A 20,419-nucleotide genomic window follows, 5' to 3' on the forward strand; every position below is an offset into this window, starting at 1 on the left:
TATTACAAAATAAAATAGGAATAATTTCATCAGCACTAGCAAAAAATAAACTTGGTTGGCTGAAATTTTAAGTACCAATGATTCTCAGACTCTTAAACAGCATCATCAACAACATCATTTAGCATTTGGTTACTGATTCTGTGACTCACAAAACTCTTCCTGCAGTCGTTTGTTGTATGAGCCATTGAAGGCACTTTATGAACTTTATAGAACTAACTTAGGTTTACCTTTAAGTTCTAAGTGAGACTGCACAATGCTGTGAAAAGTCATGTTCACCCCCTCCAGATTTATTCTGAACAAATGTTTAGAGGTTAACGTGTCGTTGTTGTTCTTTTAAAAATTTCTATTTGTTTTGTTTTGTTTCCTTTTTTAGAAGAAAAATTAGATTTCAGTCCAGAGTAATATGAAAACTGTTATTTATTTTGGGGCTATTATTATAAGCTTTATTTGCTTTTTTCTCTGACATGATTTCAAAAATATTCCGAGATATCACTAATTTAAATTGTACCACTGTTGTATTCAGGATTGGTTTAACTGGTTTTTTTTTTTTTTTTTGGCAGATTGTTTTCATATGCTAGCAAAAAGTGCACAAGATACCTCCCCCCAACTCGATTAATGTAACTTTACAACTATAAAATTGTCGCCAAGGGTTCAAAATGAAATATTTTAATAAGGAAGACAGATTTATGTGATGGCTTTGGTAGTTTCCTTTGCCCCCTTTCACCTAGCCCAAACTGGATGCTTTCACACTCTTCCTTTGGGCAAATCCCTTAAGAAACAGAATGTTTCAATTTTACCCATTTTTGTCAATTTTCCAGGCAGAAAAACAACTTCTAGACATTAGATGTTTTCCTACCAAAAAAGGTAGTTTCCTTGCTTTATTTGATTACTTTGTTAGCTTCCTTCTGGTCACTCAGTGTTAGTAGTTACCTGACTGTTTGACAAAAACCATTTCCTTCCCTTTATTTAACCTTTGACTTCGGAATGTAAAAGTTTTATCAGCTCTGGAGTGGAAGTCCAAGTGTTGGGGAAATCCTCTTACACAGCCAAGTGAGTGCAAGGATTTATAATATGTCTGTCTTCAGCCTTGTGGCTTCAATGAAAATTAAGAAAGCCATCATACAATTAGACTTCAAACTAATGGACTCTCCAAAATAATTAATGTTATATTTGTATAGACTCACAAGTCAAAGACAGGTACATTTACTTTTTACAGTGCTTCAACTATTTAAAAAAAATTAGATTCAAGTCTTCTAAATATTCAGAATATAGTGTTTTCTTTAAATGTTCTAGGCTTTTTGTGGTAGGTTGTGAATAACAACAACAAAACCATATTGTGAGTAACTTTGTAATTATAAGAGTTAGTGAAAAACCTTTTAACGTAGTGGCAGTTAGTTTAAGCATATACATTGGCTAATTTGTTGCCTTGAACACATATTGTTTGAAAATTACCTAAGAAAAAACAGAAAGTTTATGCAGTTTACAGTGTACATTTTTGCAGACTGTTATATTTTCAGAAAAAATTCAGACACAATTGAGAGATTCAGTGACACTTTGAGTTTGGTCCCTTTTTAGTTTACATCATTTTTACTATGTTCTACTAATGGTATTTCCAGAAGTCACAAAGGTAATTGCATCTATTCAATGTCTTAGATTTAACCAAAAGTTAGGTAAATACATTTATACATGCTAGGTTTTGCCATATTACTAATATTTGTAATCACCATTTTAAAGAATGATTTTATTCTGCAGAGCAAAGATATTGTAGTCTATCTGACCATTAAAAGTTTTGCTAAGATGTTAGGTTTCTCCTGATTCAAAAAGCATCATTTATTTTCACAGGTAAATCATGTATTATATGAAAACATTCTGAGAGAATGTCATTTGTCTAGGTGCAGTTCACTGCGTTCTTACGTTTTTTGTCCTTGCATTCGTCTTTCTGTTTTTGTTGGTTTGAACTCTGGGCCTGGGCACTCTTCAGATACAGGCTAGTGTTCTACCACGTGAGCCACAGTGCCGCTTGCTATCCTTGTGTTCTTACCTGTGAACAATTACATAATAAAACCCATCATGACATATTCTCTTAAAGCATAGCTTTTTATATTAATGCTTGGAAGGAAAGAATGACTATGGATTGAAAATCATGGTATGTTTTGTAATTTACTGTTTTTCTGGAGGGGCAGTACGTGCAGTTTTAAACACACTTAGTTTTAAAATAAGGAAGATAGTTTTCTGATGTACTGCCTAGTTTTCATAGAAGTATACTTTAATTTAGCAAACTTTAAGTCATGTTTTGTTTCGGTGTCTGAAAGCTTTTTGTTAGAACAGGCTTCCTGATATTAGTAACCATGGTTACTTGGCAATGTGCCATCCCATAATTGCTGAAGAACTGATCAAATACAGAGTTCTATTGTATGACATGCTCAATTTAGTAATATGTTTTGAAAGTTTTTTGAGTGTGTGTTTTTTGTTTGTTTGTTTGTTTGTTTTTGCCAGTCCTGAGTCATGAACTCAGGGCCTGAGCACTGTCCTTGGACTTTCTCAAGGCTCTACCACTTGCGTCTCGGCACCACTTCCAGCTTTTTTCAATGTATGTGGTACCAAGGAATTGAACCTGGGTCCTCCTGCATGCTAGGCAAGCACTCTACCACTAGGCTAAACTCCAGAACCTGTTTTGAAAGTTTTATGAAGCATCTAGGTTAGCAAAAGAGAGTTAAAGTAGGGAGAAATGGAGGGAGGGAGGGAGAGAGATTGATTTTCTGTTTCCCAGCAGGGGAATGGAATTCAGTGATACTTAAAAAAACAAAACACTTACATGCTGTTCTGCAGAATGATGAGTGGGTGGGCTGCCTGTCCACCTACTGAACTACCTGTGCCTGCTGGAATGCAGGACTGCCTGCATGGTCATGGTCCACGGGCAGATTCCATACTGGCACAGCTTCATGCCCACTTGAAGAAGTCTCCCCAAGGTAGATTTCTCAGAATTTTCCCCCACAACTATAGGAGACATTGATATATCATTGTATATATGTGTGTGTGTGTGTGTGTGTGTGTGTGTATTCACATGGTGGGCAATGTTTATCCTGAGTGCACTTAGTGCTTACCATGAAATAAAATTCAGTGGTTTTAGACGGCAATGGTATAAGATAGAAGCTGGTGCTAAACAGCTTTCCTAATAGAACTTGGAGTAATTATTTTATGATACTAATATGGTAGCATGTGACTATTTTGAGATGGTGAAGAGAAGGTGTTTTTTTTTTTTTCTGACCAGCTTGTTTGACTCAATATGTAAATTTAGTGTTATGTATTTTGTTCTTTCTGGGGCTTGGATTTGAGACCTGGGTGCTGTCTCTGAGCTCTTTTGCTCAAGGTTAGTGCTCTACCGCTTTGAGCCATAGTTAGATTTGTTTGCTTTTTGAGTAGTTAATTGGAGATAAGATTCTCCTGGGAACTTTTCTGCCAAGACTGGCTTTGAACCACAATCCTCAGGATCTCAGCCTCCTGAGTAGCTAGGATTATAAGCGTGAGCCACCAGTGCCTGGCTTGATGCTTAGTTTGAGGAGTTGATTCCTTGAGTCTAAATTTTGAATACAAATGTATATATATATTTGCATTTTTATGGGTAGAGGTATATATATATGTATATATCATATGAAACTTTTTTTTTTAACAGTTACCTGCCATGGTTTGAAGTCTATTACAAGCTTCTAAATACTCTGGCAGATTACTTGGTAAAGGAACTGGTAAGTTATGTTCTTCTTTATTATTTTTATTGTGTTGAAATAGACACAGTACAGAACTTGCCATGTTAACTATTTTCAACATGTGGCCTCAGGGCCTGCAATGCATTTCCAGCATTCTCTAGCTGTCCCACTGTCTTCCAGCTGTCTCCAGGAACCTCAGCTACCCCTGCCACGGTCCCTCTTCCCTGGCAGCCACCATTTTTCCATGTCTACCTGACTGGTTTATTCTGTCACTGGCTCACTTCACTTTGCATAGTGTTCAAAGTTCCCACATGGTAGGGCATGTCAGAATTGCCTTTTTAAGCCCAAATAATGTGTGCAACTACAGGTATTCAATCTGTTTATTCAGATCTGTCTGTGGGCACGTAGCCTGCATCCACCTTTCGGCTATTGTGAATAATATTCGTATAATGATGGTTACAAAGCTACCTCCTCCAGGTTTTAGGTTCAGGTTTTTTTATTTTTATTTTTTTTTTTTGCATAATTGGAAGTGTAAGTGCTGGATAATGTGATTCTTAGGAATCACCATGGCATTTTCCATGGAGGTGAACCATTTTACATCACCTGCAGTCATATACAATGTATGTGTGTGTGCACGCTCACACGTGTGCACTCACACTGACACCCGGGCTTGAACTTGGGGCCGTAGCTTTTTTGCTCAAGGCTAGTGCTCTACATTTAAGCCACAGCTCCATTGTTGGCTTTGGTTGGCTGTTGAGTATCAGAATCTAATGGACTTTTCTTCCAGGGCTAGTTTTTAGCCAGCATCCTCCAATCAGCCTCCTGAGTAGCTAGGATCACAGGCATCAGCATCTTGCTGTATATATCACTTCTTAAGTGGACTTTTTATTTGTTTCAGGAAAACGATTTGAATGAAACTCTCAAATCACTGTATAACCACCCAGTCCCAAAGGCAAACACTCCTGTCAATTTAAGTGTGGTGAGTACATACTTAATCAGTAATGGTGCTCTCTCCTCCTGAGAACACCAAAAGTTGTTTGTCCGGTCACTTCTGTCACCAGGCAGACTCCAGTGATAGTTCCAGCATTATTTGCTGCTGTTCTTGAGACTTTCCATATGCTGTCATGATCATAACTTGATACATTAGTTTTGTAGTTTGGTAGCTGTTAAAACATAAAATAAAAAGGTGATCAAGCTAGATACCGGTGGCTCACGCCTGTAATCCTAGCTACTCAGGAGGCTGAGATCTGAGGATCACACTTCAGAACCAGCCCAGGAACTGAAGTCTGTGAGACTCTTATCTCCAATTAACCACCAGAAAACTCGAAGTGATGCTGTGGCTCAAGTGGTAGAGCACTAGCCTTGAGCTGAAGAACTCAGGGCCAGAGTTCAAGCAAAATGACGAACCAAAAAAAAGTGATCAACTGAGAATAATTAACTTGTGAGTATATATACTCAGGGCCTGGGCATTGTCCTTGAGCAAAAGTGCTAGCACTCAGGCACTGGAGCCATACCACCACTTCTGGCTTTTTCTGTGTATGTGGTACCAAGGAATTGAACCCAGGGCTTTCCTCGTACTAGATAAGCACTCTGCCACTAGGCCATATTCCTGGTTGATGAGATTATTTCCAAGTGAAATCCATACACAGTAAAAGGATCACACACAAAATCACTATCCCTTCCAAAATGAGAAGTACTTAAGAATAAAAATGGCAGGAAAATAGGCAGGATGAAAATTCTGAATAAAAAGTAGTTTCCTGCGTGTCCTCATACTTCAGTATGGTTTCTAGTGTGGCCACAAACCTTGCAAAGGAAGGAGAGTCCCATCTATATTAATTGTGCCATTAAAAAAAAAAACCAACAACTGAAAACACATTTCTAGGTTTGGAGTGGTTATAAATACTTAAATTTTATGATGAAATGTTGGATGGTTTAATGAGGATTCTTCACTAATTTGCTACTTTAATTAGGAGTTAAAATTTATTTATATTGATTCTATTTAATCCAAATTAATAATAAACTTGTTTCAATGAAGAAGATAATGATGCAGAAAAGACCGAGAAAAGGCAACTGGAACTGTACATGACGTTGGCAGCTCTACATTTTTAGAGTAGCTGAGTTCCCAGGTGTGCTGTGCTCGCCATGGAGCTTCCCATGTTTCTTTGTTCCCACAGACTCCATCTTCTCTCTGTGCCCTTTTCTGCTGTCCACTGCCAAAGTGTTATTTTGAATTAGAGGAAAGGAAAAGTGTAGCCTGGAATTTTTTATTCACATTCGGGAGTCACCAGCGGACATAGTTGTAGCTAGTGAAGATTTGATTATTGGGATCACAGGGGCAAAGATGTATTCACCTAAGCAGACTGTGAGGAGGAATTAGAGGAAAGATCAGGTACAGAGAAACTCAGATTTTAGATCACCTTCGAGGGAAGAGCAAGAATAACCTAGAGACCTCTTGGTTTTCCAAAATTAAGCCATCTTTCTTCGAAAGTAAAACATCCATAAAGTAGTTTGAATATTTTGTTAAAGAGTTAAGAAGTCAGCCGTGGTGGCTCACGTCTGTAATCCTAGCTACTCAGGAGGCTGAGATCTGAGCATTGAGGTTCAGAGCCAGCTTGGGCACTAAGTCTGTGAGACTCTTATCTCCAATTAACCACCAGAAAACCAGAAGTGGGGCTGTGGCTCCAGGCGTGGGGTGGTAGCCTTGAGCTGAAGAGCTGGGGGACAACGACCAGGTCTGGGGTAGGGCAGTAGCTTTGAGATGAAGAGCTCAGGGATAGCACACAGGCCGCAGAGTTCAAGCCCCACGACTGAAAAAAAAAAAAAAGTTAGGAAAATGTAGGTAGATACTTAGGTGATTAATTAGTTTTAAAAATAATGTGTTCTGTTGTGTTCTGTTCAAATTTGTTTGCTTTGCTCTTAATTGACATATTCTCAATCAGCTTCTTAGACACATTGTAATGCATGTACATACGTTGTACAGTGATCCGGTACAGGTAACATGCTAGATCTCTGTGCTTCTATGAGATCAAGGGTTTTTTTTTTTTTCCACAGAAGATTAAAATAATCTAGTTACTTGTCCTTTAGTGTCTGACTTATTTCACTTAATCTGGTTTCATCCTACACTGCCACAGAAAACAGGATTTCATTTCTATGACTGAGCACTATTCTCTTGTGTGCATGCCCCCTTAAGACCTTCATGCATCTATTGATAGACACAGACCAACTCTCTGTGTTAGCTGCTGCGAACAGTGCCGCCGTGAACAGAAATGCAGAAGTGTAGATTTCCTTTCCTTCAGCTGCAGTTACTCGTGGGATTGCTGGGTCATAAGGCAGTTGTATTTTTAATATTTTGAGGAACTTTATAATGTATTCCATAACGGCTCCATTCATGTATATTCTACCAACAATCTACAAGAGTTTCTCTTTATTCTTTCCAGATTTAATTCCTTTTAAAAATCTTTTTGATTATAGCATTTTAATGGGTTGACATGATAATAAACACAATATGGTTTGGATTGGCAGTTTCCTGATGATTGATGATATCTTTTGGCCAGTTAGACTCTTGAAGTGGCAGTCTGTGGCAGTTTTTAAGCTTATAGCTTTTTTCTACTTATTTATTATTTTGTTTTTTTTTATTGTTACTGTATTTCTTTTTGAGCTTGTATTTTCAAGCTACATCTGAAAAGCTGGATACCTTTGTATGAAGTTCATTAATAATTTCATTTGCTTTTCACACCAGGTTACTGAAGTAATAACATAGTGCTATTTGACCAGTGAGTGGCAATTTGGGGTCTGGAATACTTGTCCCTAGCTACTAGAGGAGATTTTAATTTATGTTGTCATATTTAAATTGATGATCATGGAAGTTTTTAATTTCCTGCAAGTAGATTAGTGGTTTCTAGAATAACAGAGATTTTTATGCAAACTTAATTTTGTAATATAAATGATTGTTTGGAAACCATGTTCCAAATTATTATTACATCAACCTTCTTGATGCAAAGTATAAAAAATATTTTCTTAACTTGTTTTTCTAGGGTAAAGTAGAAATAACATTAAGTTCTTCAAGTATTTCCAGTGGATAATATAGCTACATGCATTTGTGTCAAATTCACAGGAAATATTTATGCAAACTTCCCCCTTAAAAGTAAAATATTCATTTTTCTCTCATATATTATAAGAACCAAGAAATATTTATTGCCAGTGAGCAAGTTCTGAAAGATCAGCCCTCACTCATTCCGGTGAGTTAAAGGACACTGACATCTTCAACAAATCACGCTGTGGCTGGGAAACTGATGATTCTTCTCATGGTGTCCTTAACATGTGTTCCAGGTCTCTGGGAAATGATGAATTGACCTTTTTTGGGGAAAAAAAAAAGATTCACTTGCAATATATTTTCTGTTTATACTATCTCTTTAAAGCATAGTGTTACAAAGTACATTCCTACAAAGAAAAAAAAAATCCATGCAAATAAAAGTAGTTCCTGGAGACCCAGTCTGCATTGTGGAAATCCATTCGCAGCACGTGATCTGGGTCATATTTTCCTCACGAGGTTCTCCAGCTGATCTCAATGGCTTTTCCATCCTGGAAATTCATGCATGTGTCTGTCTGTGCCAACCAGCCTTGTTTGCATTTCAACTGTACTCCAACGTTGAATGTTTTCTTTCCATTTTTTTTCTTTTGAAGATGGAATTAAATATATCCTGATGGGATCAACATAATAAAATAATTTTGGAGATGACTATGAACAGAAAATAAAACATGCTTTTGATCATTAAGCTGTACTTTGATTCTGGACATTAAAATTTATAAACATTGTGGGAAAACACAGGCTTTTACACAATAGGTCTTTTATAATCATTTTAATGTACTGATTGCTGTGTTCGTTGGAGGAATTAATTAATGTGTGTTGTTGGGTATATATGAGTAGCTGTATTTGAAAGGTTTGAATATTGTAAATTATGTTTTATATTTTACTTTTTATAGCGTATTCTTGGTGATGTTTTTACAAAAAATATTTATTGTGATTTATCATAATAACTCAGGAATCCCAGTAGATTTTCATATATTCTTGCTTTATTTTTACAGTCAACCCAAAGTTGTTTTAAGAATGTATATTCAATTATTTACGCTAGTACATATTCATATTATGTAATGCCTTTTCGGCTAGGCAGTACCCAAAATCAAAATGATTTAAAACTTTTTCTATTAATTCTCTGTATTCGACTTATACATCTCATATAAACCCACTGTGTCATTTACAAATGCAGAATGTGTGGCACTTACTAATTTAATTGATGGATTTGTTTCTTTTGTTTGTTTGCTTCATTCCAGATTATATGTAATACCAATGTAATTCTCCTTTCCTTTTGTGCTTTGTTTCTATTGACTAGCATTCCTACTTCATTGCCCCCGACGTAACTGGACTCCCAACGATACCGGAGAGTGTAAGTTTTCCTTTTTCTACCTTTATTATTCCGCATACATGGTGAACTTCATTTGCCTTGGTCCTGTTGGTGGTGGATTCCTATATAGAGGACATCCTGCCAACTGTCTGTGTTTTTGAGACGTAATGGTTAGATAGGAATAATGGTATTCTCTCCTTTTCCTCTTTGTGTCTGCCCCATTCATACTTTTCTTAATGTCTGTTGTTGATGAAATTAGGGAAAGTGGAAAGACCTGAACTGTTTCTGTCATGTGAAATATTCAGCACTCAACTGGGCCATGAGCTTCCCCGTACCAAAACCAAGCGAGGAGAATACAGTCACTTCAGTACCGAACCCTGAACCTCAGCTTCTCTGTATGCTGTGTCCACCTACTTGATTTCCTTTGAAGAGCTGGAAGGACATTCTAAGAAATTATAAAAGTGGTGTTTTTTTTCCCCTCATTTTACCTACAGTCCTCATTATATCTGTACTGGAAAAATTGTCTCAGTTATTACTTCAGATTAATATTTTTAAGGAAAATTTACATGGACAAGTAGAAGTAACTTATGCCTTTGGATAATTGTATGAAAAGGAAAGATTCCCTTACATAATTTTTCTTCTGGTTTCCTTGGAAAGTTAAAATGAGTCAGGAGGAATCATTCAACAGGAAGTGAAAAACCATTAAGAACAGCTCTTTCTAGATGCACTCCTTACTTGCCTCCAGTATTTTCTGTTTTTGCCAATATGTTCTCCACCCTTCTGAACATTTGCTTTCTAAAATCATGTGGCTAGCTAGGCACTGGTGGTGCACGCCCGTACTCCTTTGTCATCTTAGTCCCTTCAGAGGCTGATAACTGAGGATCACGATTTGAAGCCATCCTGGGCAGGAAAGTCGGTGAGACTCTTCACTCCAACTAATCACTAAAAATAGCCAAAAATGGAGCGGTGGCTCAAATGGTAGAACACTAGTCTTGAGCATAAACACTCAGGGTTAGCACTGGTACACATTTGTGCATGCAAACACATGCATACACATTTGTACACACACAAAAACTTATGAATAATGGACAATACTGGAGACCAAGAGAGGCACTCACTTTCTAATATCAAATCAAGACTGTCAAATCAAAACCATAGAAACTCTGTGAAAGGGGATTTTCGGATCACCTCTAAAGACTCTTCGCATTGCTCTAGAGCTGGGTCTGAGGTGGCCCTCGGAAGTGTCAAGTCTCAGATGCTGTCAGGCAGGCACCTCTGCTATACATGGAGTGTGCCTCAGCTTTACTCCGAATTTCCCACACTTACTCCCTTTGCTAATTTCCTGTTTACCTTTCCTGACATTTACTCAAAAACCAATAATAGCTTCCTTGAACAAATGTCACTTTAAAAAAAAGGTATTACTTTGAAGTTTTAAAGAGACAATATTCTAATGAAAAGCTTAGCACTGGAAATATAAATAGGAATGTTTACCTCTCAGTTCATGCATTTGACTTTGCACAAAGTCCTGTTTAGGATTTAAAAAAAAAAAAAAACCCCAAGGCATCAACAAGGCAGCAATCAATGCTGAGACATCATTTTCTACCTAACAACTACCAAATAGGAAATTCATGGTTGAATGCAGTAAAAGTGACATTGTGTAGAAAGAGATGAGCTGGACGAGGAGGTGAGCTTTAAATCGAGAAGGTTTGAAACCACTGGATCTCTTCTTTCCTTTCTCAGCTTAGTGACCCCTAGCATGCTGTCCCGGCATATCACTAGATTTTATTCAGTTTCCTCATTACTTGCTTCTTGCTTTCTGGAATGGCTAAGTTTGATCACAGAAAAAAAATTTAAAACACTAAAAAAAAAAAAAAAAAACCGAAACCAAAGAAACCAAGACCTAAAAAGTTAATATAACTTATCTTAATTTTTTTCCTTGTATGGGGGCACTTTAGATTGCTATATTGAAGAAACAATTTTGAACATCACCAAATATTTGTTATAGTGGTTATAAAGCAATTGAGTATTTTCCTTACTAAAAGACATTTTCCTTAATAAAATAAAGGAAACTAGGGTCCCGTGGCTCAATCCTGTAATCCTAGCTACTGAGGAGGCTGAGATCTGAGGATCACAGTTCAAAGCCAGCCAAAGCAGGAAAAGTGTGAGATTCTCATCTCTAATGAGCCATCCAACAGTCAAAAGTGAAGCAATTGCAAGTGGTGGAGAGCTGATCTTGAGCACAAAAGCTCCTGGACATCACCCCAGACTCTAAATTGAAGCCCCAGGACTGGCAAAGAAGAAGGAGAAGAAGAGAAGGAGGAGGAGGAGGAGGAAGAGGAAGAGGACCAGTTACTTGGAAATAAGTGATGGGATCATCTAGGGCTACCCTAGATGAACGAAAAAATGAAAGAAACAAAAATCCCCAATACCCCATTCTCAGTCACTAGATGGACATGTTGATATATCTATATCTATATCTATATCTATATCTATATCTATATCTATATCTATATATCTGCCATCTCAGCTATGTGCAGGTACCAATAGGAGGATCACAATTCAAGGTAGCTGGGATAAAACTGTGAGACCCTAATCAATAATTATAGCAAAAAGGGCTGGAGACATGGCTCAGCTGGTTGAAATCTGCCTAGCCAGTGTTGAACCCTGAATTCAAGCCCCCGTCTTGCCCCGTCTTGCTTGAGCCTGTGACTCATCTGCTGAGGGTCTTGCATATATTACTATGGTACCAGACAGCCATCTTTGCCTGTAGAGGGAATGGCAAACACAGAAAGACTCAAATGCGTTTTCTAGAGTAGCATTTTCTCAGAGACCAGGGCATATCAGAGTCACTCAGTCTTGGGCCAGCAGTGAGAAGATCACAGTACGGTTGGTGTGTGCTGGGATCTGGGCTGTGCACTGGCTTGCAGATGCATGGGGTGTGGGGTGAAGGCTTGTGCTGTGGTCAGCATCTGAGCCCTGCCTCTGTGGACAGAGCGGGCTCTGCCTTCACAATATCGATGGACTCCATGCTTCCTGTCAGCAGGAGAATCGTTTGAACGAGAGCCACATGGAGGCATCATGCAGACATCCTGGTAAAAGTAGCCAGTGTTCTTTGTGTTCAGCTAAGCTGGAACTTATCCCTTCTCCCCCTCGCCCCCATCCAGAGAAACCTCACCGAGTACTTCGTGGCCGTGGATGTGTACAACATGGTGCACCTGTACGCCTGCATGCTGCACGAGAGGAGGGTGGTCATCACCTCGAGCAAATTAAGCACTGTAAGTACTTCACACCTCTCCTGCCAGGCGCGAGGCTCACACAGAGGCCTGCAACCCTCTGCGAGGAGGCAGCAGGGCGCGGGGCTGTGCGCAGGAGACAATCTCTACATACTTCATAAGTATATGGTTTTGATCCAGCTCTTGAAGTACAAAAGTCTGAGTGATAGAAGGCCTTCCCAGATGCATTAAATCAGCTTAATTATTTTTTTTTTCTTATCAGGAGATGAGAGTTTTTCCCCCCCTTTTAACTCTGCAGAGTTCATTTTAGTGCCTTCTATCGCATAAAGAATTCTTAAGAGCTATTATGAGATCTTTATTATTCACTTGTGGCTTTTTCCATTTGAGCTACTTGAAATCAAGTAGGCGACGATAATAATGGCCCACCCCAACCTGGTAATAGGTAGATTCATCTTTGTTGCCTGCTCATGGTTTGGGAGTAGGTTCTATAATAATTCTGACATGGAGGAGCTCTTCAGACTGATAATAACTTAAAAGTCAAAGTAGCGTTTTTATAAATCACAGGTTTTATGACACTTGCTAAAATGGTCTTTTGGAGGCTTCCATTATTGTGGCAGAAGCAAGCGGAATAGAAAGATGTGTCTCGGGTCACAGAAAAGTATTCAAATGTGTTCTGCTTGATTTCATTATTTTTTTTCTCCACGAAATAGAAAAATTTAGTATTTCTGGCTTTTTAATTTCATTACATATTTATGTAAAGTTTTGAGTAATCAGTGAAATATCGTAAACCATTATTCATTACTGTCTGAATTTTATTTTCCATAGTTTTTTACTTGATAAAGTAATAGGGTTAATATTTTATAGTCTTGTAGTAGAAATAAGAACTTATATAATATTTTAGCATTATGAAGTAGAGTTTTTTGTGGGTCATGGGGCTTGAACTCTGACCTGGGCGCTGCCCCTGAGCTCTTCAGCTCAATGCTACTGCCCTACCCTTGAGCCAAGCCCTACTTCCCATTTTCTAGAGGTTAATTGGAGATAAGAGTCTCAGGTCCTTTTGTGCCTGGGCTGGCTTTGATCCTCAGATCTCAACTTCCTGAGTAGCTAGGACTACAAGTGTGAGCCACCACACCTGGAATGAAGTAGAGTTTTATTAGGATATCTATTAATATTTAATAGTGAAAAATATTTACTTTTAGAGAAGTCAAATGTCTGCCCCTAAAGCCAACAGATTGGAAATAGAATGTGGTTTTGGTTATTTCCATGGCTTTGTAATTGCATTAATACAGTTTGGGGGAGATTTAGATATTCAAATTCAATTTACTCATTTTTCTCCCAAAGTGAAAATATGTATTACATATTGAAAATCTATGTATTTAAAGGAGTCAGTGGCACAAGCAAATATTTCTTTCTTCTGAAAACTCTTATAGAGGAGTTTAGTATAAATGATTAGTTACTTTTTATATGTTTAACTTTCTATTTTTATATAATCTACCATTGAAGTAAAACTATTCTTTCTTCTTCCTGCTTCTCTTCCTCATCCTTTTATTTTTTTTAAACACAGTATTTTTCAGAATTGTGAAAGATATTTCTAGAAGAATTTTTGCCTGAAAGATTAAAAATGTGCTGTAAATGATAGGATTAGGAACTAATTTATGCACTATTTCTTTTTTTGTTGTCGGGATAATATATAGAGGGGTTACAGTTACATTTTTCAGGTAATGGGTGCATTATTTCTCACACATTGATATCCCTTCTCATGTTTTTATCCCCATTTCCCTCTCCATACCCCCTCCCAATCATCTTGTTTTCCCCTTTCCCTTTCCTATTTCAAATAAAAAATAAACGTATATACAATATACTAGGTAATAAAGTCAAATACAGTAACAATATGAGATTAACCATAAGGGCAAAAAAAGAGAAGAGAAATAACAATACATAACATTAAGAATAACAACCATACATATACATTTCCATATCCTAGAGATCCTTTCATTTATCCTCATCCTATATGTTATTATATACCTAGGTTATGAGCTATTGTAATCCTCTGCTAGGAGAGTCCTAGATGTGTATTAATTATTACAAATGAGAGAAACCATTGAGCCTATGTTCCTTTGGGTCTGGCTTGCCTCACATAATATGATTTTTTCCCAAGTCTTTCCATTTCCTTACAAATGGGGCAATATCATTCTTTTTGATGGCTGTATAGAATTCCGTTGTGTATAAGTACCACATCTTCTTGATCCAGTCATCTACAGGGTTGGTTCCATATCTTTGCCATGGTAAATAATGCTGCAATGAACGTTGTGCAACAGCTTTTTCTTAGGACATACTACACGCCAGCACTTAACATGTACCATGAGCTCAGGACTAACTAAGCAAAGCAAAGTCTGCTATTTTGGTGATAATATGCTATTGGGATAAAGTAGATGTGTGAGGACAAATCAGTAGCTAGTATGTATTATGGCAATGACTACTGTCAAAAGGAAAAGGTCAAGTATGCAAGAAGTGAAGGTGGATATGCAGGGTGGAGGGGAGAGGTGAGTGTGCAGAATGGTGGCGAGAGTGAGTGAGCAGGTGGAAGTGAGAGGCAAGTGTGTGCAGGATGGAGGTGAGAGGCGTGTGTGGGCTGGTAGAGGTGAGAGGCAGGTTTTCTGGGAGGAGGTGTGAGGCAGGCTTTTGTTTTCTAGAGGCAGGTGGTAGAGCGGAAGCCTCTAATGAGGTAGAATTCAAGCAGAGATCTGAAAAGAGTGAGGTAAGCTATGTGGAGAAAGTCTGAGCGCTCAACAGAAATACCTCAGAGTGGGCCTTGTTAAAGAATATTCACTCCTTTGTTTCAGTTTATTCACCCCTTTTCATGATGGAGACTCCTGTCTTTAACTCGGTTAAAGTAAACATAACTCAAATTCTCTTTTCTGTTCTTTGTCCCATTCTTCTGGGATGGGATTTCAGGAGAAGTTGCTTTGCTTGAATCTTTCTTGAACAGTTCACTGACATATACAGTATATATGTGGAATATATGTGTTATAAATTCCATGCATAGTAACATTTAAGGTCAATGTCTAAGATCTAAAGGCGAACTATTTTATATAAATCTTTTTTGTGTTTTTGGTTGAACTCTGAACGTGGGTGCTGTCCCAGAGCTCTTCAGCTCAAGGCTAATTCTCCTACAGTGCTGGTCTTCTGATGGTTAATTGGAGCTAAGAGTCTCATGAATTTTCATGCCCAGGTTGGCTTTGAACTGTGATTCTCAGCTCTCAGCCTCCTGAGTAGATAAGATTACAGGCATGAGCCACCAATGCCTGGCTTTTATAAATCATTTAATGCAATCTTTAAAAATTAAAACAAAGAATAATAGCCAATGAATTAACTTTTTTATATTTTTAAACATAGCATAGAAACTAGAATGCACTTAAACTTTATGCAAGAAGTTGTAGTTTGACTTTTGATTTTCTTTAAAATCTGTAGCCAAAATTTCAAATTCATCTAAGTATACATGTCAGCTAAAGTATCTTAGAAATCCTCTTTGCCTCTGTTAGAGTCTTTTTCACCATGATAATGATGAAAAATGATGATGACACAATGAAATGTGTCAACCTTACAGCTTCCTGTGGTTTTCTGTGAAGGCACAGTGGTGGAGAATCAGATAACTTGAGGATTCCATTCTTGAGGTGCTATTTTCCCTAAAAATAACTTGTAACCTTTATAGAGAGAAAGCAGAAACTAATACAGTCTGAAGCAAAAAAAAAAAAGTTGATGTTATGATGTAAAAGTCCCAATGAGTTTCCTTGCATTTATTGAAGTGGGGTGTTCAGATTTGTTATTGTAGTTTTCCACGTGTTTAGTTTGATGGATTGAGACATCACCTGCTTTGTGGTGATTCTTTGGCTGCTGGCGATTCTGAAGAAGCACCTTGACTTTAGGCATGCTGTAGGTAGGCCTCCACGTGGTTCTCAATAGACCAGTATTAGATCAGAGTGTCATAGATTCAGAGCAGCAGAAGAAATCATGGTATTACAAGGTCGTGTCAGTGAACCCATGGCTGCTTTGAGGCCATAGGTGGGCAGGACTGTTGTCGAAAACCGTGTCATCAGTTCTCAAGTCACTCAGGCATGAAGCCTTGTCATATGCCTGTATAATTGTCCCTCACCAGACTTTCTCTAACTAGTCAGCTGGGGCTGTGTGTTTTGTCTCAGACACTCTGTGGCCAGCATCTGACAGGAGCCTTCTTTATTGTGCTGTCAATAGTATGTTAACTAGACTGGATCTGTGTGGCTTGTAGAGAGAGGCAGGTAGGAAGATGTTTCTCTTTAGAGCGGATGTCTAAATGTTAGCTGCTATTTTGGCCAACATTTCCTAACTGTCCCCCTCTGAAAGTCGGTGAGTATGCTAGTTGCAGGGATGTGATCGGGTAAGGCAGTTTAGAGCATGTAATATGCTGTGCGTGTTGGAACTGTGTTAATAAACTGTAATTTCTTCCTTTGTTATAGTTGCCCCCAGGCGTTCCAGCATACGCTTTTCTCTCCCTTTCTCATTAATTCCATCAAGGGCATATGCAAAAAAGAAATCTTGTGATCTCTGGAAAAGCAGCCATTAAAACTTAGATTGTGCAGTGTTAGTCAGACGAAAGAGGAGTCCAGAGGAGTTTCACCTCTCCATCTGGATTGTGTGCATCTTGATTTGTCACTGAATGGTACCACCCATGTGCACATTCCTTCCAAACTGAAGCTCAGAGAGAAGCTTTCTGGAGATTCAGAAGGAACATTTGATGAGAGAACAAAGAGAGCCAGGCCTGCCTCCCAGTTAAGGGTGACGGAAGAGTGCTTGTGACCCTGGAGTCCCTAACGTGGCCGCAGAGAGGTGCAGTTACAAATCGCCACTGGACCTCTCCTAGCAATAGTCAAGGAGCAATCCTTAGACTTTGTTTGTTTTCCTGTTGGCTCATTTAGTTTGACAGGGGTAGGGGATTGAGTCTGTAATGCTTCCCAAAGCCCCTAGCAACCAATTAAGCAGTGGAGAGGGCAGATAATGTGCGTTATTCCACCTGCATTCTGCTGTTGTGTCCATTGTGTGTTCAGTGCTGTACCAGTGTGACTGGATTGTGAGATGGCAGGCTGATAATCTCAGACAGGGAAACTAGAGGTGTTTTTTTCTTCCCGCTGCCCTGTAGCTAAAAGCTGTTTTCTACAGGAAGTAAGCATTTCTGGCTTAAGAGTTTAGGCTATTTGTCCTCTGAGGTACAATTTGCTTTGAATTCAGGGAGCAGGAATTTTAATGTAACAATCACTGGGGAGGTGTACTGTATTATAATTTCTGTGTTCTAATGGCTTTTGTTTCTTCAAGTCTTATCACCACAAATTTGGTCTCAGATGGTTTCAGTTTACCAATTTATCTAAGTTACTAATTTTTATTGTTACAAGTATTTTAAATCTAATTTGTCTAATTTACTAATGTGTCTTCTCTATAGAATGCTCACAGTTTGGTCTAGTATTGGCCATCAATCCTAAATAGAAGAAAAAATGTACTTTTCCTTAGTAAAATTAGTTTTGAGGACATTGTGTGTCTTTTGAGATGTGATCTCTATATTTAGATGTGATTGTACCTATTATGGATTTTCTTTTCTCCCTTTTGTAGTTCAATAGAGTGAGGATTTCTTTCTGAGTTTTCTGTGCCTTATGATTTAAGCTGAAACCTTGATCTTGGACTTTCCACACTCCAGATCTGTGATTAAAAAAAAATTTCTATTATTTATAAATTACCTAACTTAAGGTATTTCATTTTTATCACCCTTAATAAACTAATACCACTCCAAAGAGAAAAAAGAAGTAAAATAAAGCAATATTTTAACTTGTCCCACACTTGTAATCTTAGGGGGCTGGGATCTGAAGGATTTTTAGTTTGAAGCCAACCATGTAGATGAGTCCAAGGATTCTATCTCCAAAATAACCAGCAAAAATCCAGACTGGAGATGTAACTTGAGCCACACCTGGATTGCCAGCCAAGTAAGCGAGCAAGCCGAGTGAGCTGAGGAAGCGAAACAAGCAGAGTCCTGAGTTCAAACCTCGCTACCAGCAAACAGAAGTAATCAGTGCCACCTTGTCCTGCAGCATGGCTATGCTGCCCCTGCCTGCTACTGGGCATGCATGCCAGGACCCTGGGTTTTGTGTGTGCTGCCACCAACCTGGTAGTGTCTGGTTGTTGGAACTTAGGCCTTCCTGATGACACAATGCTACACGCCATCTTGTCCTATGCTTAGTTTTAGTCTACAAATTATATTTGATGAGGCATGGTCAGCCTTTGTATTTATTTATTTAGATACCGGTCCTGGGACTTGAACTCAGGACCTGGGCATTATCCTTGAGCTTTTGTGCTCAAGGCTAGCACTCTTACCACTTGGAGACACAGCTTCATTTCTATTTTATTTTATGTTTTTGCTAGTTAATTGCAGATAAGAGTCTCCAGGGCTCTCCTGCCTGAGCTGACTTTGAACCATGATCTTCAGAGCTCATCCCGTTCGTGAGACTCTGTCTCAGTCAGTGGTGGGGCACTGGTGTATACCTGTCATCTCAAGTCTCAGAGGAACACAACAGCTGGGTGCATGGCATACGGCCTGTCATCCCTGTGTCAAAGAAAAGCACAGGGCCAGTCAGGGCTAGCCTGGCCATAAAGCAAGACCCACTTCTACTAGTAGCCACCACAAAAACGGATTGATAGAGTGGAAAAGTGGTAGAGAAACTATTTAGCAAGAGTTGAGCCCTTGGTTCAAATCCTAGGACTGTAAAAACAAAGTGGAGGAAATGAAGGAAAAAATATTTACCTGTAAGTTGTGCCAATTCAAATGATCCAAGATGGATTGTTTCTTTTCTGTCTCCATGAGAACTGAATGATTGCAATCTTTTTCTTCTCAAAATATATACTTCCTAAATTGTGTAAAACAGTACTTAGGCTTGTTACTGGAATGATTTTTCTCTAGTAAATGTAATTTAAGAACAGGGACAAAGAAGTTTACACATCACAACAGAACAGAACTGTAGTTTGTTTTCAAACTTAGTGGTACCTGCAGACCCAGAGGAAGAGGCAACTTGAAGTTTCCTCCCTTAGCATTTGCTGACAGTCTGTTGCCGTTCTGTGACATTGCAGGCTGAGCTCCCAGGGCAGAGCTTTGTAAATCAGACCACTGTCTATCAAGGATCCTGAATTTTTCATCCAAAGGTCATCTGCCTTTGTTTATTTGACTGTTGAGCCCAAACATGTGATCTTGTTTTAAGTAATGGATGTAAGATATCTTCAGTCTGGAGATGTTCAAAGCCTCATAGTAATGGAGATTTAAAATCTTTATATTCCAAAAACACTTTAAAATGATGATGATTATACTTTGGATTCAACCTGCCCACTTTTGCCTCCTGCATTTGTTGTTTGCAAGATGTATGGTCAGAACAATTGATTTACTTTTGTCTCTGTAAAATAGAATAACGAACAAGTCCTGCTTCTTCCGAAGGGTGTTATGGGCACGCAACCTGGGCACCTCAAATTCTACAGCAGGCACATGGTGACTGTATCTGTGCCATTATTGTTAGTGTTATGTTTTATTTAATAGTGGCAGTGTCTCCATCAGACCAGTAGCCCCTGTGACTCAGTTCACTGTGGCTGACGTTTTTCTCTCTGATAATTTTATAATTCTGAGTCTTGTCTTCGCCAGGTTCCCACATGTGTTTATGTAATGATTTTAATCTGTGCGAAATGTATTTTCTTAATGTATTTTCTTAATCATTTTCTATTGCTCAGCAATTTATGATTTCAGTACAGTGGTGTATGTAAGGGTATAATACTTAAAGATAAAATTTTTCTTAAACCATTATTTAGGGAAAATTTGAATTCAACCATTCTTTCTGTTTCTAAGGTATTAATTATGTCAGGTAACCTTTTTATTTTTATTTATTTATGTATTTTTTTTCTTTGCCAGTCCTGGGGACTGAACTCAGGGCCTGAGCGCTGTCTTTAGGCTTTCTCAAGGACAGAGCTCTACCACTGAGCCACAGCACCACTTCTGGCTTTTTTCTATGAACCTGGGTCTTCC

General features: G+C 38.4%; 1 protein-coding gene across 4 annotated transcripts in view; it reads left to right on the forward strand.

The window, feature by feature from the left end:
* The window catches only part of Dennd1b (DENN domain containing 1B), a 176,840-nt gene that overhangs the window by 67,034 nt on the left and 89,387 nt on the right, over positions 1 to 20,419 (forward strand). For 3 of the 4 annotated variants that reach the window (XM_090341472.1, XM_090341469.1, XM_090341471.1), the window contains 5 exons: positions 3,674 to 3,743; positions 4,603 to 4,683; positions 7,883 to 7,942; positions 9,095 to 9,148; positions 12,271 to 12,381. In XM_090341472.1, coding sequence (XP_090197598.1) covers positions 3,674 to 3,743; positions 4,603 to 4,683; positions 7,883 to 7,942; positions 9,095 to 9,148; positions 12,271 to 12,381 — 376 coding nt within the window. The remainder of the gene's footprint in view (positions 1 to 3,673; positions 3,744 to 4,602; positions 4,684 to 7,882; positions 7,943 to 9,094; positions 9,149 to 12,270; positions 12,382 to 20,419) is intronic. The other variant, XM_090341470.1, reaches the window with a different exon arrangement.

This window comes from Megascapheus bottae, chromosome 10 (genome assembly GCF_031878675.1).
Source record: "Megascapheus bottae isolate mThoBot1 chromosome 10, mThoBot2.hap1, whole genome shotgun sequence".
Classification (NCBI taxonomy): domain Eukaryota; kingdom Metazoa; phylum Chordata; class Mammalia; order Rodentia; family Geomyidae; genus Megascapheus; species Megascapheus bottae.